General features: G+C 37.6%; 1 protein-coding gene across 1 annotated transcript in view; it reads right to left on the bottom strand.

Moving 5' to 3' along the window:
• clstn2a (calsyntenin 2a) overlaps nucleotides 1-21,774 on the bottom strand; it is a 222,012-nt gene that overhangs the window by 62,658 nt on the left and 137,580 nt on the right. Inside the window, exons 5-8 of the mRNA XM_079614168.1 lie at nucleotides 14,700-14,849; nucleotides 7,726-7,911; nucleotides 4,609-4,866; nucleotides 779-900 (exon numbers count right to left, since the gene is read on the bottom strand). Of these exons, the coding sequence (XP_079470294.1) occupies nucleotides 779-900; nucleotides 4,609-4,866; nucleotides 7,726-7,911; nucleotides 14,700-14,849 (716 nt within the window). The remainder of the gene's footprint in view (nucleotides 1-778; nucleotides 901-4,608; nucleotides 4,867-7,725; nucleotides 7,912-14,699; nucleotides 14,850-21,774) is intronic.

The following is a 21,774-nucleotide window of genomic DNA, read 5'->3' as shown; positions in this document are numbered from 1 at the left end:
TGATCTGGACTATTGATCAAAGGCCTCTCAGACATCGACCTGTTTTGTGTACAACAAAAAGTCTTTCAACAACATATGGGTGTTTACTGAATAGATATGCATCTAACTTTTTGTCCATTTACAGCAGCTCAGAAAGGTTTGAGAAGTTGTATGTGTGCTAGTGCACGTCTGGATGTGAGGATGTGAGAATGTGTATGTGCGTGTAATTTGCGGTTAAGGATTGGCGTGGGCGAAGGGCTATCATTATGTTCACTGCGAGAGGTCATTGCTGTGGAGAGCTTTTCATACTGATTACACGTGTCTCACCTCGGCTCTCTGTTCCCCTTGGCAGACGTTGAGAGGCATGGTGACACACACACACACACGGTCCGTTTAGTGCTCTCAATCAAAAGATTAGTCCGCACTCAACATTAGCCAAGGGAAATGTTGGAAATTTGATAAAATCAAGGTGTTTCCAAACACAAACAAGCCACATACGAGCCAAATAAGCACTAGGAGAGAAATCGCGAGTGCTGTCTTTGCGTCAGCTTTCCAATTTGTCCTTCTGATAATAATCATTTTACCAGTGACAGATCACTCGTCGCAATGGAAAGATCAGTCATACGGATAATGAATAATTCAAAAACAGGTAATTGAAAATTATACAGAGCGAACTTCACTTCACAAGTGATTACTATAAATGGAACCCGATCAGTGTGGCATTTTTCCCATCCTGTTTATCAGAATGCTGGTTGTGATGTTGAAGGGCATGTGTGACAGGCACCCGGGGGCCGCTCACCTGTTCCAGTCTCCAGTGGAACTCTGCTGGCCTGAAGGAGTCCAGCTGAATAAAGTCTCGCCTCAGCAGAAACACCAGGCGGCAGTTGTGCACGTACAGGGAGTAATGATGCCTGTTCATCTCTGCAAAAAAAACAAAACACAGAGAAGGCTTACTGTATATGCATTACGTATCACTGTGACACAAGGCAAAAAAAAAAATCATTTTTTTTTTTAAACATCACTCTCAGGAAATAACTCACAATGGTTGTCAGAGTAGACCTTCACGTTGATTAAAGATTTCCTTTTATAGATTTCCATGTATAGCTCCGAGAGCTTGTCTAAAACTGCATAGTCATGTTCGAAAAACTCCAGTCCAAACTGTTACATTAGATTAGATTTCAGATGAGGAGAAAAGTCTTGACATGGAGAGAAATGAAAAGAAATTGTAGTTCTGCAGAAACTGTAAGGGGAATAGACCAGGGACGGACTGACTGAAAGGATAGATTTCCTGAATCCTACTCAAAAATCCAGGTATGACAAGCTTAAAATGTGCACTTCTTACACATTTAAATAATGAATGAATAGTAAGCTTGACAAATCATACTCAAATAAATTGCTATATACAGACAGATCTGACACACATCCGATCTTCGTTCAAACGTTTATGTTCATTTAAGACTTTTCAACTCATTTTAGACTGTGCTTATGAGGATACTCCCCAAAAACAGGGAATTTTGACAATTCTGAGTAGGGTTGGTTTGTTTTCGTTAGAAACGGTTGAGACTCAAAAGTGAACTCAAATCGGTACTGGCACACTGACTGAGAAGTGGCTTTCTATGTGTTCACAGAGAGCTGCTTCACAGACAGTGTGCCAGTACATATTTGATTTCTCTTTTGCATCTTTATCACGCTTGAATGGTTTAAAAGCACTAAGACTGGTGATCAGAGGATAGCCCTACATGCGGATCATCATTGGTCGGCCGCGCTCTCTTGCTTTTCTCACTAACGAATGCTAAGATAATTGCATTCAATATTTTTAATGCATTAAACAGAAAATATTAATAGCAGAAATTATCACATCACTTTTATAATAACATGCATATCAGAATGATTTCTGAAGGATCATGTGATTCTGAAGACTGCAGTTATGGCTGCTGAAAATTCATAATACATATTGCCCCTATTTTTATGTTTAGTTTACCTTTGCCATCATTTAACACTTGAAGTTTATTACAGCAATAAATTAATAACACTTTTAATGATAATCTTTAGCAAATCTCAAAATGAATATACATTTTTCATATTGTATAGTACATTATAATATTGTGATGCCTAAATCCACTGGTCGCATTTCTAATTATTTTAGTTTTTAGAGTTTTATTTTACTTTTCTTTTTAGATTAAACATTGAAAAATTCTATTCAGCCATTTATCAGTCATCGGCCATAACATGAAAATAATTATGAGCTTAAAGGGATAGTTTACCAAAAAATGAAAATTGTGTCATCATTTACTCACCCTCAAATTATTCCAACCCTGTATGAATTTTGTTGTTCTGCTGAACACAAGAATATGGAAGAAAAAACGAATTCTTTGGAAGTCAATGGGGCCAAGCAACTGTTTGGTTAACCATATTCTTCAAAATATCTTATTTTGTGTTCAGCAGAAGAAAGACATTGACACAGGTTTGGAACAACTTGAAATTTTAATTTTTGGGTGAACTATCCCTCAATGCTACAAGCCAGAATTCAATCCACCGTGGTTAAAGAGGTGACAACTAGCTACCTGCAAAAAACTGTGTTTTGACCACCTTAAACTGGTATTAGCTGTTTTTGCAGCTCGATCCAAACATAATGTCAATCTAATATAAAGTTAATCCTAACAGGATGGGCATGAAAGAGCTGCCATTCAATCTGAGACTATTGTTAAAAATGTCTCTTCTGCCACTGATATTGACATGTTCCACTGTCCATCACGTGTCTCCGCTCAAAGCATGTCTGGACTGCTTTCATGCTCTTTCTCAGAAACCTCTCATTGATCAAGGTGGCTGCCACGTCTCCTCCACATGGCGCCCCTCTCTACTCACCTCAACGCTGCCCGATGTCTCTCGTGTGACTGCTTTTAGTGCGTGTTAAATTGATTAAGTCTCACACCCACTCAACATGACGCCTGGGATCAATGAACTCGAAAGAGTCCTGCCAAGCAGCCGGCCCCGATCAGGGCCACTCGGTCTCGGAGAACTGGCCACTGACAGTCACACTGCGTTTCTTCCTGGCTAGAGTTTCTCTTTAACCTCCAGAGAATTGTGTTCTGAACCACTCTTTAATCCAGATCTAATCCATGGTCTTAATCTCTCTCCCTAATACTGCTGGGCATCGTATGGTACTGATCAAACTTTTCTCGGGTTAGACTGACTCATCTGCACCACTGATCTCTTCAGTTCTATCAAACTGATCATCTTGTCTTGGCCACCAGACCTGAAAACTGACTTAAAGGGGTGGTTGAGTATGATTTCACTTTTCTAACTTAGTTAGTGTGTAATATTGCTGTTTGAGCATAAACAAGATCTGCAAAGTTTATCAACTAACCATTCAGAGACGCCCTGTTGCATTCTACATGTTGTCACTTCTTCTTGAGTCTCTCAGTCTTTGTCTGACTCCGTTTTTACATTAAAGGCAGAACAGTTTCTGTCATTTTAGTGTGTCTGCGTGAGGTAATCGCAGCTGCAAACACACATGAGCTCTTGAAATCCCGCCCTCTGCAGCAGCTCATTTGCATTTAAAGGGCCAGGCACAAAACGGTGCGTTTTTGCAAACCCTCAAAAAGTGACAACTTTAACATGCTATATACAAATATCTGTGGGGTATTTTGTGCTAAAACTTCACACACACACACACACACACACTCTGGGGACATCAGAGTATGTGTGTGTGACATTTATTTTACATCTTATCAAAAGGGCATTTAACCACCCCTTTAATATTTTAGCACTATAGGGGGCCTACACAGGATGTTATTGCATGCTAATGCCACTGTTTATTGGCAAGGCTTATTTTAACGTCTGATTCACTAAAGCAATTATGCATTTTGTACGTGTTTTGCAACTGTTTAGTGAATTCACACCTCAGTATATTCCATATAATTGTGACAGGCCTCCTCTGATTGGTTTATTGTTTTAAAGCTGATATACGCCAGGTTTCCATTCACATATTTTTATCAGAATTTTGGGATAAAAAAGCAGAATGGAAACAGAGAGCACAATTGCTAAATAAATGCCAAGATGCACATCAAAACGTAACATGACTGTCTCAAATCATAATAAACGGAAAAAATTTCACCGGACCAATTTCATCGCATTGAATCTTAAATGCTGCTCTGGTCATTCTGAAATTCTGGAGTCAACGCATGGGATGAGAAGTACATACAAATATATACAGTATATAAAAATGCTACATATATACTAACATTCAAAGGTTTGGGGTCAGTAATATTTTAACAAAAACACTTATTCACCAAGGACGCATTAAATTGATCAAAGCTGACAGCTTTGTCAAATCTATCTCAAATAAACAGTGATCTTTTGAAATTTCTATTCATCAAAGAATACTGAAGAAAAAAAAAAGAAGTTTCCACCAAAAAATTAAAAATTTAAACATTTATAATAAAATCTTACTGACCCTAAACTTTTGAACAGTAAATCATATATATAGTTAAAACATTTTTTAAATATATAGAGAGAGAAGGCACAGAAAAAAAACACAAGTGCCCTACATGTACACCCGTCTCAATAGAATACCCTGCCCCTCATGTTTCACACATGCCTATTGAGTCAACACAACAAAAAGCTCACCAGTTTTATCTGAATTACAGAGCAATGTCTCCTTCTCGGCTCTCAGTCCAGGACTTGGCCCGTGCTTCATCCATGTTGCTATGGTAAACTGATCTGTCAAGTTCTGTGGCACGACCCACTCTGGGATATTGGCCGCCTGTCGCCCATCAAATCTGAAGATGAGGTCGCTGTCTCGGCCACTGTCTGTCAGCAAAGAAGCCGTCCAATTGGTGGACGCGCTGGGGGCCGGGAGAAGGTCTGTGCTGCCCGAGGCTGCTCCTGTGGAGATAAAAGCACAAAGGTTATTTCAGGTTTCTGCGAGAGGCAGCGATGAAAAATTACAAGCTGTCTGTCACAAAGAGTTAAAATCATGTTAGTTGCCCTGGCATTCAAATATACTGTGCATACAGCACACTTCAAATCAAATTAGAGATGAAAAGCAAATAACATTTGGTTCCGAGACCCACATTCAACCCCGACTGAAATGTCATTTCTGAAAGCAATCGTCTCATTATAAAAGTCATTGCTAGTGGCCTAGCAACACTCTGACACGTTAAGCTAAGGGTGCTAATGCGGGTTTAAAAGAGTTTGAGTTTGGCTTCATCATCTCTTGGGAAGCATATGTCAGAAATATGAGAGAGTGCCAATAATGAGAGAATTTACATTTTTGAGTGATCTCTCCCTTTAAAAACATGCAGTATAAGCAACGTAATTGTAGGCACACTCACTTTGAGGACAAGTCCAGTATAGATGCCCTAAATATGCAAGAGCAGTGCCACCTATCAATCTTTGATTAGCCTCCTGTCTTCCTCCCTCCTGCCCACGCTCACTCATGCCTCTCTCTGCGTGTTTTATTTGGGAGTACAGGAGGATATTGAATCTTTTTTCCTCACTCAGGGGTGACAGGACGGCCAGCACAGAGGGACAGAATGAGCGATGAGCCTCGCCGATGTCAGAGCAGCGTGTTCTCATTCCACAGCTCCACATCACTCACTTCGCCACAGGCCAAAGAGAGAGACCGAAACGAGAGAGAATACGGCAATATGGCCGCTGCTTTTAAGCTATGCAGTATTTATTTCTGCCAATCGATTTTGGACGATAAATTCACCGCCAGTCTTCAAGTGAGCATCTGAGCTCTTCTGAGAGGATCCATTTCCAGAAATACCGTAAAGGTACAGGTCAATGAGATTACATCACGCAAGCAATGTCTAGCACTACATGAGTCTCAGTGGCGGCTCATGTTATCAAATCTCCAGTCAAGAATAAACAGAAAATGTCTGTGTTTCAAGGTTGCACTAATGATTACACATTGGGACTTTGTAATTTCCATATGTTTCTAAATGATTTGGATGTGCTTTTAAAAAAATATTTTATATTGGTTTGGCAGGTTTGTTGTCTATTTCAGAAACAGTTCAAGTATGCCTATTTTCAAACAATAAACACTTATTTCTGTTAACTGTACAGAGTGCTTGTGCAAAAGCAACTGCCACCAACAGGGGAAATTATTATTACTGAGAGAGAGCCAAGACAGTGAAAAGATCAACACACTTAATGCTTCACAAATCAGTGCCAGAACGGTTTTGACTTCATGATGTATCATCCAGATCAGAGTCTTTCATCAGATTAAAATGACTGATTTACTGAGGTACGTGAAAATTGCTTTATGACCCATTTACAAGTGTGTTGGACATGCAATATAAGGAATAAAATCTTGAGATATGGTTAGGTGAATTGTAGGGATAAACAGGGATAAAATTCTCCCCATACTAATAATATGATAATTATTTTAGTTTTAGGACTCATAACTGATAAATGACTAATATTAAAATGCTACACTGTTCTGTCTAAATAAATGAAGCCCTTGACATAATTTTCTGTCGTTTTATGAGACGACGCTTCCCCGTCATTGACGGAATTTCCCAGCTTTCTGCGTTTTCACAGTTTCACATGTATACGGTAGGGAAAGCTGTTAGGCATATTCTGAAAGAGTACAGAATCTCCAGTTAAAAATAAATGTGAAGAAAAAGCAGAAACAAGTGAATCATCAATGCAAAACATATAAAATCAAAACTGCCTAATGTTACCAAATGATATGTCGACCCACGACGAGCTATAGGACTGTGAAGCTTTGGGGGTGTTGATGGACTCGATCTACTCCATCTATGTTTTGACCGTCGTTCTGAATCTAATCCAGACTTAGTCTTTGACAAAAACACGATTTTCTCAGCTTTTTGCACAAAATGTTGCTTTTTTTATGAAATAGAATAAGACGTTTTTGTTTTGTTTTAAAGCAGAGGGTCTGTTCTGACTAATATATTTCTTGATAGTTCAGACATTGAGATGTGTGTTCAGATCTGTGTGGATATGTGTATCATATTGTAATGTGTATATTCAGTATGTGTGTATGTGTATTTAGGTATATATGTACATTTACATATATATGTGTTTACAGTATATACAGTATATGTATATGTATAGTAATTATTTGTAATGTATGCATATTGTGTTAGTATATACATATATATTTTTGCTCGAAATAAACTTCAATCAATCAACCAATCAATCAATCAATCAATCAATCAATCAATCATATATATTTTTTAAATATTTCGGGGGCCTTTCAACTTTTGTGAAAATGATCAAAGAAGCTGGCACTGGCTGGCAACTTTTTTCAAAAACGCTGGCAGGGAATGAGTTTACAATAAAACATCAAAAACTAAAATCAAATCAATTGTTTTGAAAGCTACAAATGAATTTGGGCATCAAAACATTGCAATCTACAGTACGACCAGAGAATATTCATGATGTGATTTGCTAAAATTACATTTAACAGTGTAATTAAATTGTTAATGCTTTTAAAGATTAATTTAGTTGATGGCAAAGGTCATTATAAATGTAAAAATAAGGGAAATGTGCATGCACAATTAAATAGTCATTATCCACTCTTACATGTCCAATATGAAACAAATTATACAACCTATACTACTGTGCATCCCTATTTCCTAGTGAATTGTTTTGAGCATTCCTGTAACAAATGGTAAAGTTTGTAAATTGTATTAAACTCATTAAGCTCATCGACCCAAGTCGAGACAGTTCTGGACTGACTGGTGATATGATTTGTGCTGAAGTTGACCGTACCACAGAGCTTCTGAAGAGACTTCTCAGAATAGGTCTCTCTGTCACAGCCCTTTCCAATATGGCTGGTCTGTAGCTCCACCATGGCTCGCACTGAAGATAAAGGGCCCTCACAGGTCTCCAGGTGCATCTTGGGAAAGAGCTGCCTGCTGCCTGTCCCAGGTTCATAATCCACACGCTTGTTCCAACCTGCGAGGAAAACGCATGGTTAGCCATTTGAGAAAATGGTGTAAAATCAGTGTAACTATAAATATAAATGGTACTGTATATGCAAATGCTAATAGGGGGTTTCTACAGGTATACAGACCTCCTTGATTCAAACAGCCCACAATAAGGCTAATAAACCATATTATTTAGTTTGTTTATTTATTAATGCATTTTTAAGCAGCATTATTTGGTTAATTATGTATTGCTCAGTAATAATAACAATAACAACAATTAGTAGTAGTAGTAGTACAAAAAAAATAATTTAAAATACTCAATATTGAACTTGGTGTTTTCTGTTCCCACATTTATTATTAATTACACAAATTCTTCACATCATGTTTCAACACCCTTTCATTTAAAACCACTGTGACACGCAATCGTTTTGCTTTCATATCAGTTCTTCAGTCCCTACAGCATCTGTGGTCGTCGCATATCAGATTCGTACATCTGAGCTGAATCCTTTTTTATCTTTCAGTACAAACATGGAGAGGTAAAACCAATTGTGATGAAAGCCATGGTTAAAAGCAAACAGCAAGGTCAAAGGAAAAAGAAGGAATCCATGATTAATTATTTTCTTTCTTTGACACGTTTTCCTCCTGGTCAAGGCTGACACGTCACATGTGCTTTAAGATGCGTTCATGCATGTTACATTACCCTGTCTTGAGCTTTTTATAAAACATGAAGCTCAGAGTATAGCCAAAAAAAGATAAAACATCTCACTCTTCTTAGCTGGCCTTTATCGACTCTCTCTGTATAATTCAGAGAACCAAGTGCTTTGTATTCACCTCAGCTGAGAGATATTCCCTCAGCCCGTTTCCCTAACTGAATATCTTATTACATTATTCATTGGCACTACTGTGGATAAAATGGGGCGACAGTACAGTACCACAGGTCTCAGTCTCTACCTCCTTTTGAGGGAAAGGTCTTAAAAAAGTTCCTCATGAATATCTGAGGTAGCCGTTCCGCCCCAGATAAGCTGAGCAGAAAGGCTTTATAGCTCAACCAAACAAACTTTTATGAAAAACACCTAAAGAGAATCTAAAACACTGGGTCTGCTTTTAATCCAACATCACTAGGGAAGCATGTGCAACAGGACTACGGAACACGGAGCGCTTTGGGAAGCACGGAATCAAAACAACGTTGTGTGTGCGCTGCGTAATGACTCATCTACTCCCTGGAGAGTGAATAATTCCCTTGATTATCCAAACACACCAAAGCCAGAGGCCAGACTCATTCTGTTCAATGGAAAGACCAATTCAGGACCTCAGGGTGAGAATTAACATTAACTGCGGCATTAAACATTCATTGCTTATTCACAAATGCCACAGACACCAAGAAGTCATGGCAGAACAGCGGAGGGACTAACATTACCAATAGAATTGCTGTATAAATAAAAAAAAGATACTGGGATTCCCAGCGACGCAGGGAAAATTAATGGGGGGGGGGGGGGGGGGGATTGGACATGGTGCAGAAAAGGGATACATGAGAGGTGGACAGGAAATGAGTTGGCCAGGAAACTCACCTCATTTCTGTCACAGTGTTTTCACCATGAAACTGCCTTGAGATGTTCACGGATGACTGTAATGCTAATTATCTGACTGGAAGTGCTGCATTTGTAAATTTATGGGGTTCTTTTAATTTTATGTTTGCGTTTTTTTAAATCTAATTGGAGAGTGTAGTGGAGTGTCACAGGAAACTATTAGAGAGCGGAAAAGTGGAAAACGATCAGGATATGATGCCGGTCAGATTCAAACCCTTCTGCCCACACATGAAAAAACCTGTAGTTTCACTGACAGTGACATCTGTTAGTTCATCAAGTGCATGTCTACATTTGAACCAAAGCTCTGTCTTTGACAATTTCAGAATGTGTTAAATGATTAATTAAACAATTTTAATTAAAACATGCTGTTGATGAAAATATGTTACGGGTTGACATTTTTGTTTTGCTATTTTCCAAATTTTCATCAGTAAATTATATTGCCCTTCACAAGCTTGGAAACGCTCTAGGCAAAGTGAGGCTTTGGACAATATCAGCATAAATCATCATCATTTTGTGATGACTTTGTACTGATAAGGAACAAAAGTTATTATATATATATATATATATGTGTTTGTGATTAAATATTAATGACTATATAAATGTAACGGGTTTGCCTCAGTTCCATCTTTAGTTTCCTTGGTTGTTAATTCATTTATAGGTGCGTAAATTAACAACCAAGGAAACTAACGATGACTAGGAACTGAGGAAAAATTACTAAACCTGTTATATTTATATAGTCATTCATATTTAAATCACAAATAAATTAATAATTTCTGATTAATACAAGTTTATTTAATGCATTTATAAGAAATTGTAAGGATTTATGCTGATAATGGCAAAAATATAAAATTTTATAAACTTTTGGGAGGGAATTGCATGTAATTTTAATCATACTAAAATCAATGAATATGACATGACAAAATATTGACAAAATGTAAAAGTGAACATGAAGGTTATTCATACTAAAAAAATCAAAAATATTCATCACGATCTAGATCATCTTTCATCTTAGCAACTTGCACTTCCTCCGTCACTTAAACTGAACAGCCTATCATATTATGGTAACCAATTTAGGCATTACAGCTCAACACTACTAAAACTAAAGAGATGGTGGTCGACTTCCGGAGACCGAGGCCCCACCTGCAGCCTGTGTTCATCGAAGGCATATGTGTGGAAGTGTTCGAGACCTACACATATCTAGGTCTGCAGCTGGACGACAGACTGGACTGGTCCAAGATCCCCTATACAGGAAGGAACAAAGTCGACTCTATTTCCTTAGAAGGCTAGGGGTCCTCAAATATCTGTCAGAAGCTACTGTAGATGTTTTACCAGACAGTCGTCGCTAGCGTCTTCTTCTATGCCGTGGTATGCTGGGGGAGCAGCATTAAGAAAAGGGACGCCACGCAGCTGGATAAGCTGGTAAAGAAGGCTGGTTCTGTGGTGGGTGTGGAAGTTGACTCCTTAACATCTGTGGCAGAGAGGAGGACCCTTATAGCAAGATTTTGTTCATCTTGGAAAACGTTCATCATCCACTGCACAAAACATCAGACAGAAGAGCACCTTCAGCGACAGGATGCTGTCTTTGTCCTGTTCCATAGACAGACTGAGGAAGTTGTTTGTCCCCTAGGCGATACGGCTTTTTAATTCCTCCCTGTGAGCATGTATATTGTCTGTCTATCTATCTATCTATCCATCCATCCATCCATCCATCCATCCATCCATCCATCCATCCATCCATCCATCCATCCATCCATCCATCCATCCATCCATCCATCCATCCATCCATCCATCCATCCATCCATCCATCCATCCATCCATTCCTTCCATCCATCCATCCATCCATCCATCCATCCATCCATCCATCCATCCATCCATCCATTCCATCCATCCAATGTCAAAATGTCCATGTCGATCCATAATATTTTCCCCTCAGAAACGTCATGTACACTGCGTGTACACGTGTAGACCTGATTGGCAGTGCCAGTTTTCTATGGCTTCTGCACTCAATGAGAGATCTGTCACTCTCAGTGGATGGCTCAGCAAGATGGACGGAGAGATGGAGAGATCAGTGTTGACAGACGGGATTTGACCAGAGACAAAGAGTGGCTTCCCAATTACACGCTTATGCAAGCGGGAAGCGTTACAACCAGAAATCCTCTCCCTTCACCTCTGCGGTGCCTGTCATGATCGTCACCGAGTCCTCACTTCCACCTCACTTATTATGAATCACACTGAGAACACAAGCCATGCAATCTCTCAGCTAATGACTGCTTATTCTCTGGGCGTAGAAGCCTGCCAGCGACTGTCAACACATCTTAAGGCCCTATCATGCTTTAGATGATGTCTTCACCTGAGAAACTGACCCTGGGACAAACGAGGAGTGCTTGAGGAGAGAAAAAAAGAGAATAATGCTTTACCATACCAATCAAACTACTTTAATCTGAGAAGTGTCCTTACATTCAAAAGTTTGAGGTCGGTAAGAAACAAAAATGTTTTTGAAAGAAATCTCTTCAGCTCACCAAGGCTGCATTTTTTTTTTTATCAGAATACAGTAAAAACAGTCATAAAAAATAAAAATAAATGTTGAGTTAATTGAGAAGTAGTCAGATTACCTTAAATATCAATACTAAGTATGCTAATTGTAGGAATTGCAATTACATCTCTGTTTATTTTCTATATACATGCTATAACTACTTTTGTCAATATTGTAAATGTGAATAATCATGGAAATAAAGCATTACTGACTCTAAAAAATGAGTAGGCATGACAGGACTGATTTGAAAGTTCTTGTGAACACAAACTTTGTGGCTTTGTGCACGAGAAAACCGAATTACCCCGAGTCAAACAGACATGCTTGGTGAACTGTATCACTGCCAAAACCCCAACATGAAAACTGTATTGCAAAGGGTTGAGGATTTACAAGATTTGTGGCTAATACGCTCAAGTCTGACATTTTGGCTTGCTTAGACTAGAAGCTGCCCTTTCATGGAATAAGTCTCTTCTTGGCATAGAGAGCGGCGTTCCTCTCTCCAGGTAATAACTCATCTAAATCCATGTCACCTCACACCAAATTCTCTTTACAAACAGGTAACAAACACACTTCCTCTAATTGGTTCAATCAGGATACTGTTCTCAGAACAGTTTCCCACTTCCTGTGCTGTCACCTTGACAAGTGTGAGGAAAGAAAGATGCGACGAGATGTGTGACGAGATGTGCGACAACACCTGGGATTGAAGTTGATTTCCGATCTGTGTCTTAAAGGGATAGTCCACCAGAAGAAAAATAGAATACTAGGATTATTAACTCACCCTCAAACCCTGATTTTCATTTGATGGAACAAAATGGGAAAAAAATAATATTATTCATGCTGCTTTTTCCAAATAATGATAAATAATGAATACATTTAAATAAATGTAAATAAATTTACATTTATACATAAACACATATACAAAAACACATACACATGCATGCATACAGTATACATACTGTACATAGGGCAAAATCGTTCGTTTTGTGTTTTGTAGGATAACAAAATTGTCATACAGGTTTGGAATGACATTAGGTTGGGGAGATTATGAGTATTTTTTTATATATTTTGTATATCCCTTTAATGAAAAGTTTTGAATTATTTAAAATCTGACACTGTAGCTGCTGAATATTTGACAAAGTTTGACTTTTGTCTAGATTGAATTAGATCCTTTATCAGAAGGACTTGGGTTTGACTAACTCCTCCTCGCAGAAGAGAGAAAGAACCCCCCCCCCCCCCCCCCTGTCTTTTTTTCATGGTAGAAACACAATTTTAGATGACAGTGATTATGCGTCTATCTCTCCAGCCCCTGACATCCGCTTCTTAATGGCTCAACTGATGCCTGCGAATTGAATTCATCTGCAGACATTTTCCATACCTCAATCGATGTGTGAAAGAAGGTAAACTGTGAAAAATGCCGCCTCGCTCTCTTCTCCGATTTAATGATGTTGAATTCTCTGCCCACTGACTGTTTAGAACAAATCCATTACCACAGCATATGTAAAAGGTATTGTCTTCTTTGTCGTGTAGGCATTAGATATTAAAGCAATAATGGGTTCTTTCCGAGAGGTCAGTCTGAGTGTCTGTGGACAAACTGTAGGCTAAAGCTGCTGTGCAGTCCCTGTGGGAAGAAGGACTCCGCGGATATCGATCTGTCTAGTTAAGACCACTAACAGTGTATGCCACAGACGAGAGGAGAACAGAACAAGGGATCACAGAGGTCAGTGAGAACAGACTACTCCGCTGAGTCACAATACTGACCATTTTGTGGATGGAGGATGAGGGAGGATATAAGGCAGAGACAGAAAGTCGAGTCTGCAATTTAAGTCATTACTCACAGAAAATCTTAACATCCACATTAATTATTTTTAGGATGTTTATGAGAGAAGTAGTGATGTCTGACTCTTCAATAAAAAAAAATTATGACTTAATAGGATAGTTCACTCACAACTTAAATTCAGTGGGGTCCGATATTTTGGACCCCATTGACTTTTATTGTCTGGACATTCAAAATATCCCCTTTTGCGTTCTGTAGATGAAGAACATACAGCTTTGACATGCGGGTGAATAAATGATGATATAATTGAAATGTTTGGGGGAACTTAAAGTCAAAATCACTCAATAAATAAAAGGTAGAGTTGTGAATCTACAGGGACTTTCGACAGAGATTTTATCTGAATATCAAGACTCTATTTAAATGAAAATGACTATTTAGGCAATCCATTACTCTTTTTTTCCTGCAATTTGTAGCCATTTAATCCTTTATTCCACATGCAACACTTTTTCTTAAAAATATAAATGCAATTATTTGATTTCCAAAAGACCTTCAGCATATCGAAAACTATTTCTAAAGGGCATTTGAGACATTTGCGTCAAAAGATAAAGACTTTACTTAGATGTGGCCTTGAAAGACCTAAAGAAAGACAATAATACCTGTTGAAAGCTATTTTTTCGAGAATTCCCATTCATCTCAATGGTAGTTAGTCAACTGCCACATGACAATTTGAAATCTCAAAAAATAAAAAATAATAATGGACCCATAGAATTTTTTGAGCCAGTTACATGAGTCATAGCAGTGTCAATACCAAAATATTAGCTGTTCATTAACAAACTGATCGGGATACACAGCTAATTTGAATGGCGTAAGGAATAGGGCAACAGTGAAAGTTGAGGTAGCAATGTTTGGTTATAGTATCTACTGACCTTGCCAGCCGGGCTTGCACACTGGTTTGACGTCAATGTGAACCGGAACGCTTTCCATCGCCCTCTTCTGACCACAATCGTAAGCAGTCACCATGATTTTGTAGTGCTGCTGTTTGTCATAGCTCAGTCGCTCCGTGTTCCTGATGTTGCCTGGAGAGGAAAAAAAAAAAAACGAAAGAGAGAAAACCAAGCTCATCAAAAAAATCAAACTCAAGCACAACAACATATGATTTTATACAATAATTAAGCTCCCATACAATGACTCTGGCCAAATGTTTTCAATCACAAAAGTAATTTCAACAGTGCAAGTGTCCATGTTTCAGCAATTATGGATTATATCTGCAAGACTGCTTCCAGTGCTGCTAATTAGAATAAAGACAATTACATCTAATCTCCATATTTTGCATTTCTCAAGGCTTTTTTAATGGTTTATTATCTGTATTCATGGCAAATGAAATAACGTAAGTGGGACATGTGGTTAACAAAATAACCAATGATGACTTCATACTTTGAATATATATTTACTCCGAACAGATCTCAGCAGTAACCACCTTCCATTCTTCCACGGAGAAATCAAATGGGATGCATTTCAAAATTGTATCCCTATTCTCAACAAAATTATTCGAACTTGTTTTAATGGATACTCTATTCAGTGCCTGAAGTCTCGTATGCTCACCAAGGCTGTATTTATTTGATCATAAATACAGTAAAACAGTAAGGTTGTTAAATATTATTGCAATTTAACAATCTAGCTGCAAGCAGCAAAATGATAAATACCAATAATATGATTTAAATGTATATCACTGTTAAACATTAGGTGGTGCGGTTAAAGTGGTTTGGTCAATCAAAAATCTTATTACTTTTTGCCGGTATGGTTTGAAGCCGATTTTGATGAAAATTTAACCAATAACGGTCTAGGAGGAGTTCGAAAAAATAGGGTTTCAACGTAATTCCAAATGCCGTACAACAATTTCGACCAAATATAGCTATCGGTATGACTCAAGGAATCTATCAAGACTAGTCTCATTAAAATAGGCAAACTTAATCAAAAGCTATTAGCATTTTTTTTATTTCATAAAAATGTTTTGTGCTGAGTTTCGTATCGACACACTAATCTGTCAACAAAATTTTAACAAAATTCAAAATGGCCAATGCCCAAAATGGCTGATATGGGAATATTGGGTATCATTAGACTTGGTATGCTGCACTGAATCAAAAGAGTTTTATGAATTGTGGGCAAACCATTCATAAGTAATAATCAAAAATATCCATTGCCAAAAAAACTGCAAGTTGCTTTAGGTCATTCTTGTGATAAAGTACCAGCCTCATCCATTGTGACGTGCTCTTCATTAAATTTGTTCGCTTTGTAAGTCAAGAACAGTTTGGTTTATCAAAAAAAAAAAAGAATAACTGTTTGCCAGCATGGTCTGAAGATGATCTAAGCGAATTTTGGTGAAAAACGGCATGACAGAAAATGACATGCATTCAAATCGGCTTGATCCAAGGAAAAATAAGTTTGTATCCCTTATGGTACACACATTTTTAGCATAAACATGAGTGCAACTCGAAATATGCTGTGGTTCATGATAAGACTGTCCTCGATCTCGGTGTTAAATTTCATAATTTTCCCACAAGTGGTTCTATGACACCTGCCATAGACTCAAGAATGGAAGAAGGATGAATAATACTAATAAGAAGAACACTAGATACAAAAGGTGCATTTCGCAACTTCGGTGCTTGACCCATAATAACTGTTTTCTATATAATTATATTTTAATATGTAATTTATTCCTGTGATGCAAAGCTGAATTTTTAGGAGCCTATAATCCGAGCCAAATCTTCAGTGTCACATGATCCTTCAGAAATCATTCTAAGGCTCAAGAAACATTCCATATGATCAACAAAGTTCAAAAAAGGCTGTGCTGCTAAATATTTTTGTCAAAACCGTAATGGTTTCTTTGGCCAGAAAGAAGTTGATTTGATGTATACAAAGTTCAAAAGAACAGCATTTATTTGAAATCGAAATATTTGTGTCTTTTCTGTCACTTTATCAATTTAATGCGTCCTTGCTGAATAAAAGTATAAATATATATTTTTAAATCACATACTGACCCCAAACTTTTGTTAAGTATTTATTCTTAATCAAATATTCATGTTTTTAAAATATCATATCACACAATTTTACTGAAGATAAAAATGGTCAAATTAACTGTTTTTTCTTTGTGTTTTTAATAAGCTTATATTGCTAACTAAAAAAAAAAGCTCTTAATCAGATTGAAATCTTTCAGTTATGTTTCAAATGAGGCATTTAGCAAGAGAGACACGCACAAACTATAGCGCTGCTGTACAGTAAACAACAAACAGGTTAGTTTTAGGCCTACTGGAAACTGGTTCTGCTTCCACTAAGTAAAATGCACTTTCATTCAATCAAGTCATATGAAACAATCAATCATTACTGACCCGGACCTCTGTACAGAAACAATGTACAGATCTGACATTGTTGTACGAGTCATTCTTTATCAGCTAAGAGCTAAAGGTACATTTCTGACTTTCTAACCTCTGGCGGGAAGCCAGGCCATGCTTTAAAAGCTTTTTTAGTGATGAGTATTCTTCCTGGTTAAAAGCTCAAGAGGTGCCAGACTCTGTTGGCTGAAAAAAGCCAGCAAACCACAGACTGCAGAGCTCCAGGTTAAATAACCATCATGACATGGATCCTCTACCTGGTTCCTGTCATTTGAGTAATGAGTGCTTTTTGTCACAGGACTGATGTGTGTAATTTAGCATTTAGCTCCCATAGTTGCTATAGGCAGCAGCAGGGTTGCTGTTTGGTGTATGGCGGCGAGTCCGAATGCACTCCGTGGTGACAGAGTTCAGATGAGGCTGAACTAGCAGCTAGTGATTTGATGCTCTCACACGTCCGTGGGCCTGTGGTTATTTTTACCTGCTGGCTGCATTTCAATGAGACCAGCCGTGCTGTCAAGGAGACAGCAATGAGGAATAGAGGTCAGTCGCTCTGGGCTCCCAGACCAAGTCTGCACCAATCCTCCGAGCCACAAAGCTAAAGTGTGTCTTGAACACCCCTCAAAGCCTTATGCTTCAACAAACACAGGTGTGTGTGTGTGTGTGTGTGTGTGTGTGTGTGTGTGTGTGTGTGTGTGTGTGTGTGTGTGTGTGTGTGTGTGTGTGTTCAGTTGATAGAGCTGATTACAGCAGCTAATGTCAGGTGACATGATTAAGAGCAGGGGAGTTTTAAAAGGAACAGTTCTCCTCCAGTGAGTTATCAATGGGCCACTGCCTGTGCTGCACAGATATAAACCAGGAGTATAAAAAAACAGAAAATAAGACAAAGAGGGCGAGCAAGCATGTGAGATCCTCAACTTGCCCATGTTTCTGCAAGTGTAGCTCAAGCCAGGGGCATCGTGCACCTTTTTTTAAGGGGTACCATTGGCTGTCCTTGCTCACTTGGTGGAGAAAGTGGGCAGAAAATTGTCATTCAATGATTGCCAGGTTTAAATGTCATATTTTTATATAATAATTATTTTTTTAATTAATGTATTAAAATAAAATGAATAAAAGATGCAAAATTTCAGACACGTATACCTCATCATGCATTTTGTTGAATGAAAAAGGGCAGAATAAATGGATACAGGAGGATACATTTACACATCCTACATTTATAAAGTAAGAAACACACGGACATGTTGTTGAATAAAAAAAGATACTATTATGAATGTTTTCTCAATGTTTTTTATACATTCAATGAAAGTCAATAGATTTCAATGTTGGTTTGAACCCCATTGACTTTCATTGTATGTATAAAAACAGTTGAAACATTCTTTAAAATATTTTCTTTTGTGTTCCACAGTGTAAAAAAAAAAAAGTAATGTGGGTAGATGACAGAATTTCCAGTTAAAAGCAAATCATATGCTGCATGTACAATTACATTGGACTGATTTAGACAATTTAGACAAGTGAATTCTGCCACAATGTTCCGCACTTTTCTTTATCTACAATAAATCACGCACCATAATTATCAGACACTTTTTTTTTTTGAAAGTTGCATTCAAAAAAGGAGGGGGCGTGTGCCTCAGTTTGAATAGGCATGACACTTGTGATTGAAACTTTAAGCATGCGCCTCAGCGTGTGTTTTCATTTCTGTTCTAACAGAGTAAAAGCATAAAGAACAAAGAAAACTCACTCAATGGCTTCCAGCAGAATTTTAGTGCTGCTGATGGTATGAATTACCATATCCGATATCCCTTTTTTGTTCACACTTGTTTCTCTTATTCCCACTTTCTCTCTTTTTCAGTTTTTTCTTATATATATTTTTTATTTCTGTCTTTCTCTCGCTATTCATATCTATCGTCCTCCTTTCCTTTCCTCTCATCGAATTCCATTCAAAAGTGAGTATCAAATAAACATGTCTGTGCCTCTTTGCACATTTTTCCACTGATGGTTCTTGGGTGCACAAAAACAAGGCTTTCGAAATCTCACAGAAGATCTTTAGTGAATCACCTCAAGTTTTTATAATGTTTCATACTGCCACCAAACACATCCCTTAAACCCCTTCTACCCAACACCACTAGTGCGTGTTTCTATACTCAAACTATTAATCTTTCCCTCTTTCCCTTCTTTCTCCTGATCTCATTTTCTTTGATTCTCTCCCTGCTCTTCCTCCTCGTCTCTCTGGACTGGAGAACACAATGCCAGTGGGCCTGTTGTATTTAATAACTCTCTCTGCCCTCTGATCCACAGTAAATAATGGAGCCAAAAGCCCTCAGAACAAAATCCACTCAGGCGGCCCATGCATCACTCAGCTCTCGCCTGGCACTAACCAAGCCCTGTCAATGCCAGTCGCACTACAGACGCTGGCAGGGCCCAAGGCGGCAAGATGAAGCGAATGAGACAGGAGCTCCGAGTTCGACTTGAGCCCATGAAAGAGACCGCAGCTCTTTGCGACAGCTGACACCCCACAAGAGAACATGAGAAGGAGGCAGACAGCCAAAGCAGAGAGACGGTTATGTGATCCGTGGGCTAACGTCACTCCGGCACCTTAGTGTTGTTTCTGACGTGCCCTGATGTGTCAAAGATTGGAGCTCTGAGGGTCCAGCTGGCCAATGAGCCGTTTAATTCACTCATGCATTGGACGATAAGCAAATAAGACATCAATTCTGCACCCGTGAATGACAAATACAGAAAATGAAAGCTAAAACAAATCAAATTCAATCATCTTCACCTAAGAGAGAAATCACAGGTGAAGTACGGAAGTGAGAAAATGATTTGAATGTCTTTATCACTTTTATGCTCTTCATGTAATAGCAAAACAGTGAGAAAGACAAGTAGAAAACAGCCAGCCCGGCCACAACAGAACTGGGGTGTAAATTGTAGTTAGTTACTCAAGTAATATTTTTGGGAATTTGGGAATAGCCTATATGTACTCTTCCTCGATAGCATTCTAAAGGGGGAAGAAACAAACATACTTCTTAGAAGGTAAAAACATGATATACTGTATATTCCTAGACCTAAAGTTTGGTTAAACTATTAAAATAAAGCAATAATGTTATACGCACTGTTGATGATGGGGACATTTTATCAACACTCACAATGCAAAAGAAAAGGACCTGTTAATGAGCTTTTAATAAGTATTTTTTACTACACCAGTAAAAAAGCTGCCAGATCAGTATAACATTAAAAAAAATAAAAATAATCCCAAAGATACAGTATCTGAAACCAAGTCTAAATCTCATATGAAGTGTATATCACATAAACTTATTTATAATGTTGTTTTATTTTTAAGTGTAGTCAAATGTAAATTAATTAAAATTTAGGACAGACTACCATTCAAATGTATTGTTTTTAAAATAAGTATCTTATTCTCACCAAAGCTGCATTTATTTGATCAAAAATACAGTACATGTTGTCCAATATTATAACAATTTAAAATAATAGTTTTCTATTTGAAAATATTTTAAAATGTAATTCATTTCTTTTATAGAATTTATTTTTTATTTTAAGCCACTATTCCAGTCTTCAGTGTCACACGATCCTTCAGAAATCATTCTAAAATGTGGATTTGGAGCTCAATAAAAACTTCTTATCATTATCAATGTTGAAAACTTAATTATTTTTGTGTTTAATATTTTTGTGTAAAATTATACATTTTCTTCACCATTCTTAGTATTGCTTAGTACTTTTGAAATAGAAAGTTCAAAATAAGCATTTATTTGAATTTTACAGCACAATTGATCAATTTAATGCATCCTTGCTGAAAAGTATTAATTCCTTAAAAAATAATACCTGGCATAAAATATGTGCAAATAATAAAAGCCCTCTACCGAATTCTACAAAAAACATTTAGTAAGGTTAGCAGTAATATATTACATTTCTTTAAAAGGTTTAATTAGGGGTATTTCTGGGAGAATACTTCTGCTTTACACAGTATGCATTGTAAACTATATGCCTTATGCTTCGGACTCCTGGGTCCGTATGAATTAGCTCAAATGATCCATAGGGAATTTTAATAACTAATCATGAATATGATTAATATTTTGCATACTTCAGTTACATTAAATTGTCGAAAGTGAAGGTGGATTATATGAATATATGAATAATCAATCACAACGAATTATAATTCCTCATTCATATATCAATAATCTTACTTAACCTCGATTGCGAGATAATCTTTAAGGGAAATCAATGTAATTATCAGATCGTTGTTCGTCCAGCGACCAACGATTAGATTAAGTGATTAATCTCTCAATAAAGTTATCCTTCCTTATAAACTCCAAGAAACACCAACCTTCTGGCCGTGAACATTAATATTTCTGGTGTTTATGAAATTAAAACTACTTAATGTAGTGAACAGGGAGCGCGGTAGCTATAATCTACCTCATTGACGTTTGTGGTTTTACGAGCGTTTTTCACAGACACAGTCTTGAATACATTGTTTTAATAAATGCAAACTACAGAGTATAACGGATTACACATAGTGATTATAGGTTTTATACGTCTATGTACAGTTACTTACATTAAACAGACAAGACAAAAACGGGTAACAGCTGATGAGAGAAGGAGA

Source organism: Phoxinus phoxinus, assembly GCF_949152265.1.
Source record: "Phoxinus phoxinus genome assembly, chromosome: 5".
Classification (NCBI taxonomy): Eukaryota; Metazoa; Chordata; class Actinopteri; order Cypriniformes; family Leuciscidae; genus Phoxinus; species Phoxinus phoxinus.
The sequence above is the reverse complement of the archived record's forward strand: the minus strand, read 5'-3'. Positions and strand labels throughout refer to the sequence as shown.